At 48.4% G+C, this 14,207-nt stretch overlaps 2 protein-coding genes across 3 annotated transcripts in view; one reads left to right on the top strand and one right to left on the bottom strand.

The window, feature by feature from the left end:
• Positions 1 to 12,152, bottom strand: part of LOC138350992 (galactoside alpha-(1,2)-fucosyltransferase 1-like) — a 440,933-nt gene extending 428,781 nt beyond the window's left edge. Inside the window, exon 1 of one of the 2 annotated variants that reach the window (XM_069302468.1) lies at positions 12,037 to 12,152. The gene's annotated coding sequence lies outside the window, so the exon portion shown is untranslated. The remainder of the gene's footprint in view (positions 1 to 12,036) is intronic. The other variant, XM_069302461.1, reaches the window with a different exon arrangement.
• On the top strand, positions 8,747 to 13,458 carry LOC138352250 (uncharacterized). The gene is made up of 2 exons (XM_069304584.1): positions 8,747 to 8,860; positions 12,241 to 13,458. The coding sequence occupies exons 1-2, from the start codon at positions 8,747 to 8,749 to the stop codon at positions 13,456 to 13,458; spliced, it is 1,332 nt and encodes a 443-aa protein (XP_069160685.1).
• Positions 13,459 to 14,207: the final 749 nt, after the last annotated feature.

Below are 14,207 nucleotides of genomic sequence, written 5' to 3'. Positions count from 1 at the left end.
TACTACTCTGGGTGCACTACTCTGGGTGTTCTACTCTGGGTACACTACTCTGGGTGCACTACTCTGGGTGTACTACTCTGGGTGTGCTACTCTGGGTGTACTACTCTGGGTGTACTACTCTGGGTGTGCTACTCTGGGTGTACTACTCTGGGTGCACTACTCTGGGTGCACTACTCTGGGTGTACTACACAGGGTGTACTACTCTGGGTGTACTGCACAGGGTGTACTACTCTTGGTGCACTACTCTGGGTGTACTACTCTGGATGCACTACTCTGGGTGTACTACACAGGGTGTACTACTCTGGGTGTACTGCACAGGGTGCACTACTCTGGGTGCACTACTCTGGGTGCACTACTCTGGGTGCACTACTCTGGGTGTACTACTCTGGGTGTACTACTCTGGGTGTACTACTCTGGGTGTACTACACAGGGTGCACTACTCTGGGTGTACTACTCTGGGAGCACTACTCTGGGTGTACTACTCTGGGTGTGCTACTCTGGGTGTACTACTCTGGGTGTACTACTCTGGGTGTACTACTCTAGGTGTACTACTCTGGGTGTGCTACTCTGGGTGTACTACTCTGGGTGTACTACTCTGGGTGTACTACTCTGGGTCTGAAACTCTGGGTGCACTACTCTGGGTGTACTACTCTGGGTGTGCTACTCTGGGTGTACTACTCTGGGTGTACTACTCTGGGTGCACTACTCTGGGTGTATTACTCTGGGTGTACTACTCTGGGTGCACTACTCTGGGTGTACTACTCTGGGTGCACTACTCTGGGTGCATTACTCTGGGTGCACTACTCTGGGTGCACTACTCTGGGTGTACTACTCTGGGTGTACTACTCTGGGTGCACTACTCTGGGTGTACTACTCTGGGTGCACTACTCTGGGTGTACTACTCTGGGTGTACTACTCTGGGTGCACTACTCTGGGTGTACTACTCTGGGTGTACTACTCTGGGTGCACTACTCTGGGTGCACTACTCTGGGTGCACTTCTCTGGGTGTACTACTCTGGGTGTGCTACTCTGGATGTACTACACAGGGTGTATTACTCTGGGTGCACTACTCTGGGTGTACTACTCTGGGTGCACTACTCTGGGTGCACTACTCTGGGTGCACTACTCTGGGTGTACTACTCTGGGTGTACTACTCTGGGTGTACTGCACAGGGTGCACTACTCTGGGTGTACTACTCTGGGTGTGCTACTCTGGGTGTACTACTCTGGGTGCACTACTCTGGGTGTACTACTCTGGGTGTGCTACTCTGGGTGCACTACTCTGGGTGTACTACTCTGGGTGTACTACTCTGGGTGCACTTCTCTGGGTGTAGTACTCTGTGTGTACTGCTCTGGGTGCACTACTCTGGGTGCACTACTCTGGGTGTAGTACTCTGGGTGTGCTACTCTGGGTGTACTACTCTGGGTGTACTACTCTGGGTGTACTACTCTGGGTGTGCTACTCTGGGTGTACTACTCTGGGTGCACTACTCTGGGTGCACTACTCTGGGTGTACTACACAGGGTGTACTACTCTGGGTGTACTGCACAGGGTGTACTACTCTGGGTGCACTACTCTGGGTGTACTACTCTGGGTGTACTACACAGGGTGTACTACTCTGGGTGTACTGCACAGGGTGCACTACTCTGGGTGCACAACTCTGGGTGCACTACTCTGGGTGTACTACTCTGGGTGTACTACTCTGGGTGTACTACACAGGGTGCACTACTCTGGGTGTACTACTCTGGGTGTGCTACTCTGGGTGTACTACTCTACGTGTACTACTCTGGGTGCACTACTCTGGGTGCACTACTCTGGGTGTACTACTCTGGGTGCACTACTCTGGGTGTACTACTCTGGGTGTACTACTCCGGGTGTACTTCACAGGGTGTACTACTCTGGGTGTACTACTCTGGGTGCACTACTCTGGGTGTACTACTTTGGGTGTGCTACTCAGGGTGTACTACTCTGGGTGCACTACTCTGGGTGTACTACTCTGGGTGTGCTACTCTGGGTGTACTACTCTGGGTGCACTACTCTGGGTGTACTACTCTGGGTGTACTACTCTGGGTGCACTACTCTGGGTGTACTACTCTGGGTGCACTACTCTGGGTGCACTACTCTGGGTGTACTACTCTGGGTGTGCTACTCTGGGTGTACTACTCTGGGTGTACTACTCTGGGTGTGCTACTCTGGGTGTACTACTCTGGGTGCACTACTCTGGGTGCACTACTCTGGGTGTACTACACAGGGTGTACTACTCTGGGTGTACTGCACAGGGTGTACTACTCTGGGTGCACTACTCTGGGTGTACTACTCTGGGTGCACTACTCTGGGTGTACTACACAGGGTGTACTACTCTGGGTGTACTGCACAGGGTGCACTACTCTGGGTGCACTACTCTGGGTGCACTACTCTGGGTGCACTACTCTGGGTGTACTACTCTGGGTGTACTACTCTGGGTGTACTACTCTGGGTGTACTACACAGGGTGCACTACTCTGGGTGTACTACTCTGGGAGCACTACTCTGGGTGTACTACTCTGGGTGTGCTACTCTGGGTGTACTACTCTGGGTGTACTACTCTGGGTGTACTACTCTGGGTCTGAAACTCTGGGTGCACTACTCTGGGTGTACTACTCTGGGTGTGCTACTCTGGGTGTACTACTCTGGGTGTACTACTCTGGGTGTACTACTCTGGGTGTGCTACTCTGGGTGTACTACTCTGGGTGCACTACTCTGGGTGTACTACTCTGGGTGTGCTACTCTGGGTGTGCTACTCTGGTAGTTCTACACAGGGTGTACTACTCTGGGTGCACAACTCTGGGTGTACTACTCTGGGTGCACTACTCTGGGTGCACTACTCTGGGTGCACTACTCTGGGTGTACTACTCTGGGTGTACTACTCTGGGTGTACTGCACAGGGTGCACCACTCCGGGTGTACTTCACAGGGTGTACTACTCTGGGTGCACTACTCTGGGTGTACTACTCTGGGTGTGCTACTCTGGGTGTACTACTCTAGGTGCACTACACTGGGTGTACTACTCTGGGTGTACAACTCTGGGTGCACTACTCTGGGTGTACTACTATGGGTGTACTGCTCTGGGTGCACTACTCTGGGTGCACTACTCTGGGTGTACTACTCTGTGTGTGCTACTCTGGGTGTACTACTCTGGGTGTACTACTCTGGGTGTGCTACTCTGGGTGTACTACTCTGGGTGCACTACTCTGGGTGCACTACTCTGGGTGTACTACACAGGGTGTACTACTCTGGGTGTACTGCATAGGGTGTACTACTCTGGGTGCACTACTCTGGGTGTACTACTCTGGGTGCACTACTCTGGGTGCTCTACACAGGGTGTACTACTCTGGGTGTACTGCACAGGGTGCACTACTCTGGGTGCACTACTCTGGGTGCACTACTCTGGGTGCACTACTCTGGGTGTACTACTCCGGGTGTACTACTCTGGGTGTACTACACAGGGTGCACTACTCTGGGTGTACTACTCTGGGTGCACTACTCTGGGTGTACTACTCTGGGTGTGCTACTCTGAAAGTACTACTCTGGGTGTACTACTCTGGGTGCACTACTCTGGGTGTACTACACTGGGTGTGCTACTCTGGGTGTACTACTCTGGGTGCACTACTCTGGGTGTACTTCTCTGGGTGTGCTACTCTGGGTGTACTACTCTGGGTGTACTACTCTGGGTGTACTACTCTGGGTATACTACACAGGGTGCACTACTCTGGGTGTAATACTCTGGGTGTACTACTCTGGGTGTGCTACTCTGGGTGTACTGCACAGGGTGCACTACTCTGGGTGTACTACTCTGGGTGTGCTACTCTGGGTGTACTACTCTGGGTGTACTACTCTGGGTGTACTATGGGTGTACTACTCTGGGTGCACTACTCTGGGTGTACTACTCTGGGTGCACTACTCTGGGTGTACTGCACAGGGTGCACTACTCTGGGTGTACTACTCTGGGTGTACTACTCTTTGTGCACTACTCTGGGTGTACTACTCTGGGTGCACTACTCTGGGTGTACTACTCTGGGTGTACTACTCTGGGTGTACTACAGAGGGTGCACTACTCTGGGTGTACTACTCTGGGTGTACTACTCTGGGTGTACTACAGAGGGTGCACTACTCTGGGTGTACTACTCTGGGTGTACTACTCTGGATGCACTACTCTGGGTGCACTACTCTGGGTGCACTACTCTGGGTGCACTACTCTGGGTGCACTACTCTGGGTGTACTACTCTGGGTGTACTACTCTGGGTGCACTACTCTGGGTGCACTACTCTGGGTGTACTACTCTGGGTGTACTACTCTGGGTGTGCTACTCTGGGTGCACTACTCTGGGTGTACTACTCTGGGTGCACTACTCTGGGTATACTACTCTTGGTGTACTACTCTGGGTGTACTACAGAGGGTGCACTACTCTGGGTGCACTACTCTGGGTGTACTACTCTGGGTGTACTCCTCTGGGTGTACTCCTCTGGGTGTACTACAGAGGGTGCACTACTCTGGGTGCACTACTCTGGGTGTACTACTCTGGGTGTACTACTCTGGGTGTACTACAGAGGGTGCACTACTCTGGGTGCACTACTCTGGGTGTACTACTCTGGGTGTACTCCTCTGGGTGTACTACTCTAGGTGTAGTACTCTGGGTGTACTACAGAGGGTGCACTACTCTGGGTGTACTACTCTGGGTGCACTACTCTGGGTGCACTACTCTGGGTGCACTACTCTGGGTGCACTACTCTGGGTGTACTACTCTGGGTGCACTACTCTGGGTGTACTACTCTGGGTGTACTACTCTGGGTGCACTACTCTGGGTGTACTACTCTGGGTGTACTACTCTGGGTGTACTACTCTGGGTGTACTACACAGGGTGTACTACTCTGGGTGTACTGCACAGGGTGTACTACTCTGGGTGCACTACTCTGGGTGTACTTCACAGGGTGCACTACTCTGGGTGTACTGCACAGGGTGTACTACTCTGGGTGCACTACTCTGGGTGCACTACTCTGGGTGTACTTCACAGGGTGCACTGCTCTGGGTGTACTACTCTGGGTGTACTACTCTGGGTGCACTACTCTGGGTGTACTACACAGGGTGCACTACTCTGGGTGTACTTCACAGGGTGCACTACTCTGAGTGTACTACTCTGGGTGCACTACTCTGGGTGCACTACTCTGGGTGTACTACTCTGGGTGTACTACTCTGGGTGTACTACTCTGGGTGCACTACTCTGGGTGTACTTCACAGGGTGCACTACTCTGGGTGCACTACTCTGGGTGCACTACTCTGGGTGTACTACTCTGGGTGTACTTCATAGGGTGCACTACTCTGGGTGTACTTCACAGGGTGCACTACTCTGGGTGCACTACTCTGGGTGTACTACTCTGGGTGTACTACTCTGGGTGTACTACTCTGGGTGTTCTTCACAGGGTGCACTACTCTTGGTGTACTACTCTGGGTGTACTACTCTGGGTGTACTTCACAGGGTGCACTACTCTGGGTGCACTACTCTGGGTGTACTACTCTGGGTGTACTACTCTGGGTGTACTACTCTGGGTGCACTACTCTGGGTGTACTTCACAGGGTGCACTACTCTGGGTGCACTACTCTGGGTGTACTACTCTGGGTGTACTGCTCTGGGTGTACTACTTTGGGTGTGCTACTCTGGGTGTACTACTCTGGGTGTACTACTCTGGGTGTACTACAGAGGGTGCACTACTCTGGGTGTACTATTCTGGGTGTACTACTCTGGGTGTACTACTCTGGGTGTACTACTCTGGGTGTACTACAGAGGGTGCACTACTCTGGGTGTACTACTCTGGGTGTACTACTCTGGATGCACTACTCTGGGTGCACTACTCTGGGTGCACTACTCTGGGTGCACTACTCTGGGTGCACTACTCTGGGTGTACTACTCTGAGTGTACTACTCTGGGTGCACTACTCTGGGTGTACTACTCTGGGTGTACTACAGAGGTTGCACTACTCTGGGTGCACTACTCTGGGTGTACTACTCTGGGTGTGCTACTCTGGGTGCACTACTCTGGGTGTACTACTCTGGGTGCACTACTCTGGGTGTACTACTCTGGGTGTACTACTCTGGGTGTACTACAGAGGGTGCACTACTCTGGGTGCACTACTCTAGGTGTACTACTCTGGGTGTACTCCTCTGGGTGTACTACTCTGGGTGTACTACTCTGGGTGTACTACAGAGGGTGCACTACTCTGGGTGCACTACTCTGGGTGTACTACTCTGGGTGTACTACTCTGTGTGTACTACTCTGGGTGTACTACAGAGGGTGCACTACTCTGGGTGCACTACTCTGGGTGCACTACTCTGGGTGTACTACAGAGGGTGCACTACTCTGGGTGCACTACTCTGGGTGCACTACTCTGGGTGCACTACTCTGGGTGCACTACTCTGGGTGTACTACTCTGGGTGTACTACTCTGGGTGCACTATTCTGGGTGTACTACTCTGGGTGTACTACTCTGGGTGCACTACTCTGGGTGTACTACTCTGGGTGCACTACTCTGGGTGTACTACACAGGGTGTACTACTCTGGGTTTACTGCACAGGGTGTACTACTCTGGGTGCACTACTCTGGGTGTACTTCACAGGGTGCACTACTCTGGGTGTACTGCACAGGGTGTACTACTCTGGGTGCACTACTCTGGGTGCACTACTCTGGGTGTACTTCACAAGGTGCACTACTCTGGGTGTACTACTCTGGGTGCACTACTCTGGGTGTACTACACAGGGTGTACTACTCTGGGTGTACTTCACAGGGTGCACTACTCTGAGTGTACTACTCTGGGTGCACTACTCTGGGTGTACTTCACAGGGTGCACTACTCTGGGTGCACTACTCTGGGTGCACTACTCTGGGTGTACTACTCTGGGTGTACTTCACAGGGTGCACTACTCTGGGTGTACTTCACAGGGTGCACTACTCTGGGTGCACTACTCTGGGTGTACTACTCTGGGTGTACTACTCTGGGTGTACTACTCTGGGTGTTCTTCACAGGGTGCACTACTCTTGGTGTACTACTCTGTGTGTACTACTCTGGGTGTACTTCACAGGGTGCACTACTCTGGGTGCACTACTCTGGGTGTACTACTCTGGGTGTACTACTCTGGGTGCACTACTCTGGGTGTACTTCACAGGGTGCACTACTCTGGGTGCACTACTCTGGGTGCACTACTCTGGGTGTACTACTCTGGGTGTACTGCTCTGGGTGTACTACTCTGGGTGTGCTACTCTGGGTGTACTACTCTGGGTGAACTACTCTGGGTGTACTACAGAGGGTGCACTACTCTGGGTGCACTACTCTGGGTTTACTACTCTGGGTGTACTACTCTGGGTTTACTACTCTGGGTGTACAACTCTGGGTGCACTACTCTGGGTGTACTACTCTGGGTGCACTACTCTGGGTGTACTACTCTGGGTGAACTACTCTGGGTGTGCTACTCTGGGTGTACTACTCTGGGTGCACTACTCTGGGTGTACTACTCTGGGTGTACTACTCTGGGTGTACTACTCTGGGTGTACTACTCTGGGTGTGCTACTCTGGGTGTACTACTCTGGGTGCACTACTCTGGGTGTACTACTCTGGGTGTACTACTCTGGGTGTACTACTCTGGGTGCACTACTCTGGGTGTACTACTCTGGGTGTACTACTCTGGGTGTACTACTCTGGGTGCACTACTCTGGGTGCACTACTCTGGGTGTACTACTCTGGGTGTGCTACTCTGGGTGTACTACTCTGGGTGCACTACTCTGGGTGCACTACTCTGGGTGCACTACTCTGGGTGCACTACTCTGGGTGTACTACTCTGGGTGTGCTACTCTGGGTGTACTACTCTGGGTGCACTACTCTGGGTGTACTACTCTGGGTGCACTACTCTGGGTGCACTACTCTGGGTGTACTACTCTGGGTGCACTGCTCAAGGGACTACTAATCTGGACTCCACCTGCCAGAAGTTATTGGGAAATACAAACCTGGTTATGAGCTTGGGAATGTCAAGGCCCACATGCCTGAATACTTACTTCGGCCAATCATCAGTCAGATACCCACACCCACATTCAGACTGGCTAAGTGACTTAACTTCTTGCTGACTCCTTATGTACCTTGTTCTTTCAGCCTGAAGTCTCCAAAGGAATTTGTTGACTTAATGCGAGGAACACTATCCACAGGGTTAAGAACCACAAGGTTGGATGTAAAGTCGCTGTTTACCAATATACCAGTGGATGAAACAATCAGGATGATAATGAACAGAGTGTATCGTGATAGGGCTTGTACTCCTCTTAACATAATAGAAAACATACTAAGAACGTTACTCCAAGCCTGCACTAAAGAGGCACCCTTCTTGAGTCCCGATGGACACATGTATTAGCTAGTAGATGGGGTCGCCATGGGTTCTCCCCTAGATGCCCTGTTTGCGATATTCTACATGGATACTATAGAGCAAAGAGTCTTAGTTGACATGGACTTGAAACCCGCCATATACTGCAGGTATGTTCACGACATTTTTATGCAGGTACCTATTGTCAGACGTTTGCAGCAACAAAAGGGGGCATTCGAGCAGAATTCTGTGTTAAGTTTCACTTAAAAGATGGAAAATGATTGGAAGCTGCCCTTCTAGATGTAACAGTCACGGAAAGGAACGGAGGCTTCCACACTGCAGTCTACACTAAGGAAACAAACATAGGAATGTGCCTCAATGCCAACAGTGACTGCTCCAGACAGGTACAAGAGGAGTGTTGTCAACGCTTACGTTAACCGGGCACTCAATCACAGCTCAGGATGGAAGCAAGTCGATGAAGAACTCTGCAGGGTAAGGCAGGTCCTAGTCAACAGTGGCTTCTCTAGCAGATATGTTGAAGACGTCATTTTTTAAAAGAAAGGTGGAACGCCATGCAATCTCTGAAGAGTCAACTAACACAACACTTGTACCAACTATTAGACTGTTTTACAGGAACTTCTTTTCAACGGCTCATAAAATGGAAGAAAGTGTCCTGAAAGATATTATTCTTAGGAACGTTATTCCTACAGACAAAAATCAGAAAATACAGTTGACAATTTACTACAAAAACAGAAAAGCGGCCAACATACTTATGAAAAGATTTGTTAGAATTATTAATTTTACCCTTTCGGTCATATTATATATATATATATATATATATATATATATATATATATATATATATATATATATATATATATATATATATATATATGTCGTACCTAGTAGCCAGAACGCACTTCTCAGCCTACTATGCAAGGCCCGACTTGCCTAATAAGCCAAGTTTTCCTGAATTAATATATTTTCTCTAATTTTTATCTTATGAAATGATAAAGCTACCCATTTCATTACGTATGAGGTCATTTTTTTTTATTGGAGTTAAAATTAATTAACGAAGATATATGATCGAACCTAACCAACCCTACCTAACCTAACCTAACCTATCTTTATAGGTTAGGTTAGGTTAGGTAGCCGAAAAAGTTAGGTTAGGTTAGGTTAGGTAGGTTAGGTAGTCGATAAACAATTAATTCATGAAAACTTGGCTTATTAGGCAAATCGGGCCTTGCATAGTAGCCTGAGAAGTGCGTTCTGGCTACTAGGTACGACATATATATATATATATATATATATATATATATATATATATATATATATATATATATATATATATATATATATATATATATATATATATATATATATATATATGTCGTACCTAGTAGCCAGAACGCACTTCTCAGCCTACTATGCAAGGCCCAATTTACCTAATAAGCCATGTTTTCATGAATTAATTGTTTTTCGACCACCTAACCTACCTAACCTAACCTAACCTAACTTTTTCGGCTACCTAACCTAACCTAACCTATAAAGATAGGTTAGGTTAGGTTAGGTAGGGTTGGTTAGGTTCGGTCATATAGCTACGTTAATTTTAACTCCAATAAAAATAAATTGACCTCATACATAATGAAATGGGTAGCTTTATCATTTCATAAGAAAAAAATTAGAGAAAATATATTAATTCAGGAAAACTTGGCTTATTAGGCAAATCGGGCCTTGCATAGTAGGCTGAGAAGTGCGTTCTGGCTACTAGGTACGACATATATATATATATATATATATATATATATATATATATATATATATATATATATATATATATATATATATATATATATATATATATATATATATATATATATATATATATTTTTAAGGCACAACTCTCCTAAACACGAGAGTGAAGTATACAAAGTATTTTTGTATACTTCACTCTCGTGTTTAGGAGAGTTGTGCCTTAAGCATAGACACTGTGTCTTCCCATATTAACAGGGACTTGATGAAATTAACGTATAAATGACCCCTGACTTGCTCTAGTGCTCTTGGGAGGTGGTGATCTTTGGTGTATTTAAATACTCCGAAATTACCATCTCTTTTAAGGGTCTGAGCAGGTGGTGGAGCGGGTTAAGGCGTACCTGTTATGCCAGTTGCTGGAAGGCTTCTGTGCTGGCTAGGGTTCGAGTCTCCTTGTGGGAAAGTGTTCTAAAGTTGTATATATATATATATATATATATATATATATATATATATATATATATATATATATATATATATATATATATATATATATATATATATATATATATATGTCGTACCTAGTAGCCAGAACGCACTTCTCAGCCTACTATGCAAGGCCCAATTTGCCTAATAAGCCAAGTTTTCATGAATTAATATATTTTCTCTAATTTTTTTCTTATGAAATGATAAAGCTACCCATTTCATTATGTATGAGGTCAATTTTTTTTTATTGGAGTTAAAATTAACGTAGATATATGACCGAACCTAACCAACCCTACCTAACCTAACGTAACCTGACCAACCCCACCTAACCTAACCTAACCTAACCTAACCTAACCTAACCTAACCTAACCTAACCTAACCTAACCTAACTTAACCTTACCTAAACTAACGCAACTAAGTCAATAATTTATGTTTTTTTAAATAATATAATAATAATACTTAAAATAACCAATAGGAAACAATTTATTGAAAACAAATTTGCTTGACCAAACGCGACACCCAAGACCGATTTTGGGTATTTTAACTTCTTCCCAATTTCAAATATTTTCGTTATTTCTTCATTAAAAAATTCCTGGCTGCAAACTCTCAAGGTTCTGAGAAACATTCCAGAAAATAGTGCTCGCTTAACCTGAATATGATGATTTGAGTCAAAATGAAGATATGAGCACACATCTTCTTGTTGAGGTTATCTTGAGATGATTTTGGGGCTTAGCTTCCCGTCGACCAGGCCTCCTTTTTGTTACACACCGCCAGGAAGCAGCCTGTAGCAGCTGTCTAACTCCTAGCTACCTATTTACTGCTAGGTAAACAGGTGCATCAGGGTGAAAGAAACTCTGTCCATTTGTTTCCTCTTCCGCCGGGAATCGAGTCCGGAACCTTATAACTACGAATCCCGAGCGCTGTCCACTAAGCCATCAGGCCCACATTGGTAGGTTCCGTTTACAGATTGAATTTGAAACTCCTACAGATCCTGTGAGTCATGATGTCTAAAAAAGACACCAGAACACCATTCTCTTCATTCTCAATTGTGAATTCAGTTGACGGAAGCAGCGAAATAAGCTGAATGATAAAATCAGTCTGGTCACGGGTAACCGGCCACAGCCATAAAATATCGTCAACGTAACTATACCGCACAAAATTAGAAGGTAAAATCGTGGGTAAGATATTCGCTTCAAACGCTCGATGAGGGAACCGGCGAGAGGGAATTACCCATCATCGTGCCAAATGTTTGTGTATAAAATGAAACATTAAAGCTGAAATAATTAACTTTAATGCACAATTTTACTAGTTCAATTTTTTTTTTTTATAAACACACATTAGGCATGGCGACGGGTTGGTCCCTGGTACTCTACTAGATCATCACAGTCTTGTAAATGACAGTAAACACAAGCTGCACTTGAGTAACTTACGCACTACGACCCGCGGCTGCCCTCAGGAGACAATGATGCGCGAGTGAGATTCTTGCTTACAGTGATACAAGCAACAGCAAGACGCTGGTACACAAGTGTTGCAGCAGCTGTGGTGAACCCTCGCACTACACGTGGGAGGCCTCTCTTATCTATCTTCACGCTGATGAGCCATTATCAGCTTATCTTCGTCACTTCCTTGTGTAGCTGGTCACAGGCACAGCAGCTGCTGCTCAGTGGCACAGCAGCTGCTGCTCAGTGGCACAGCAGCTGCTGCTCAGTGGCACAGTAGCTGCTGCTCAGCGGCACAGCTGCTGCTACTCAGCGGCACAGCAGCTGCTGCTCAGCGGCACAGCAGCTGCTGCTCAGTGGCACAGTAGCTGCTCCTCAGCGGCACAGCTGCTGCTACTCAGCGGCACAGCAGCTGCTGCTCAGCGGCACAGCAGCTGCTGCTCAGCGGCACAGCAACTGCTGCTCAGCGGCACAGCAGCTGCTGCTCAGCGGCACAGCAGCTGCTGCTCAGCGGCTCAGCTACACAGCAGCTGCTACTCAGCGGCACAGCAGCTGCTGCTCAGCGGCACAGCAGCTGCTGCTCAGTGGCACAGCAGCTGCTCCTCAGTGGCACAGCAGCTGCTCCTCAGCGGCACAGCAGCTGCTCCTCAGCGGCACAGCAGCTGCTCCTCAGCGGCACAGCAGCTGCTGCTCAGTGGCACAGCAGCTGCTCCTCAGTGGCACAGCAGCTGCTCCTCAGCGGCACAGCAGCTGCTCCTCAGCGGCACAGCTGCTGCTCAGCGGCACAGCAGCTGCTGCTCAGTGGCACAGCAGCTGCTCCTCAGTGGCACAGCAGCTGCTCCTCAGTGGCACAGCAGCTGCTCCTCAGCGGCACAGCTGCTGCTCAGCGGCACAGCAACTGCTGCTCAGTGGCACAGCAGCTGCTCCTCAGCGGCACAGCTGCTGCTCAGCGGCACAGCAACTGCTGCTCAGCGGCACAGCAGCTGCTGCTCAGTGGCACAGCAGCTGCTCCTCAGTGGCACAGCAGCTGCTCCTCAGCGGCACAGCTGCTGCTCAGCGGCACAGCAACTGCTGCTCAGCGGCACAGCAGCTGCTGCTCAGTGGCACAGCAGCTGCTCCTCAGTGGCACAGCAGCTGCTCCTCAGCGGCACAGCTGCTGCTCAGCGGCACAGCAACTGCTGCTCAGTGGCACAGCAGCTGCTCCTCAGCGGCACAGCTGCTGCTCAGCGGCACAGCAACTGCTGCTCAGCGGCACAGCAGCTGCTCCTCAGCGGCACAGCAGCTGCTCCTCAGCGGCACAGCTGCTGCTCAGCGGCACAGCAACTGCTGCTCAGCGGCACAGCAGCTGCTCCTCAGCGGCACAGCAGCATCTCAGCTACTAGGCAGCAAGTTCTGATTTGCCTCGAAGGATAAAATACAAGGTGCAAGAACTCCACCTAAGCTAACATACCGATGTATAGAAAACCCTTAAGTCCGTGAGCCGTTATTTTTCATAGCACTACCTAATATGTACGTTGGGGACCATAAAGTACAGAGTGAGACGCATGAGTCAAGAGGACGCCTTGGTAATCACTCACTTCAGTTGTTCCAGCAGCATTTCTCTAACTTCTTCACTAAAGTACTGTACAGCAATTTCCAAGAGCACCAGAGTACTTAGTCTAACCCAAAACCCTAACCTGACTCACCCTAACCAAAGACATCCTCACTTAACACACCCTATTCTAACACACCATAACCTAACACACCCTAATCTAACACACCCTACTCTAACACACCCTAACTTAACACACCATAACTTAACACACCCTAATCTAACACACCCTAACCTAACACACCATAACCTAACACACCCTACTCTAACACACCCTACTCTAACACACCCTAACTTAACACACCATAACTTAACACACCCTAATCTAACACACCCTAACCTAACTCACCATAACCTAACACACCGTAACCTAACACACCCTAATCTAACACACCCTAACTTAACACACCATAACCTAACACACCGTAACCTAACACACCTTAATCTAACACAACCTAACGTAATAAACCATAACCTAACACACTGTAACCTAACACACCCTAATCTAACACACCCTAACTTAACACACCATAACCTAACAAACCCTAATCTAATGCACCATAACCTAACA

Source organism: Procambarus clarkii, chromosome 5 (assembly GCF_040958095.1).
Source record: "Procambarus clarkii isolate CNS0578487 chromosome 5, FALCON_Pclarkii_2.0, whole genome shotgun sequence".
NCBI lineage: Eukaryota > Metazoa > Arthropoda > Malacostraca > Decapoda > Cambaridae > Procambarus > Procambarus clarkii.
This window is presented reverse-complemented; position numbering and strand designations above follow the sequence as displayed.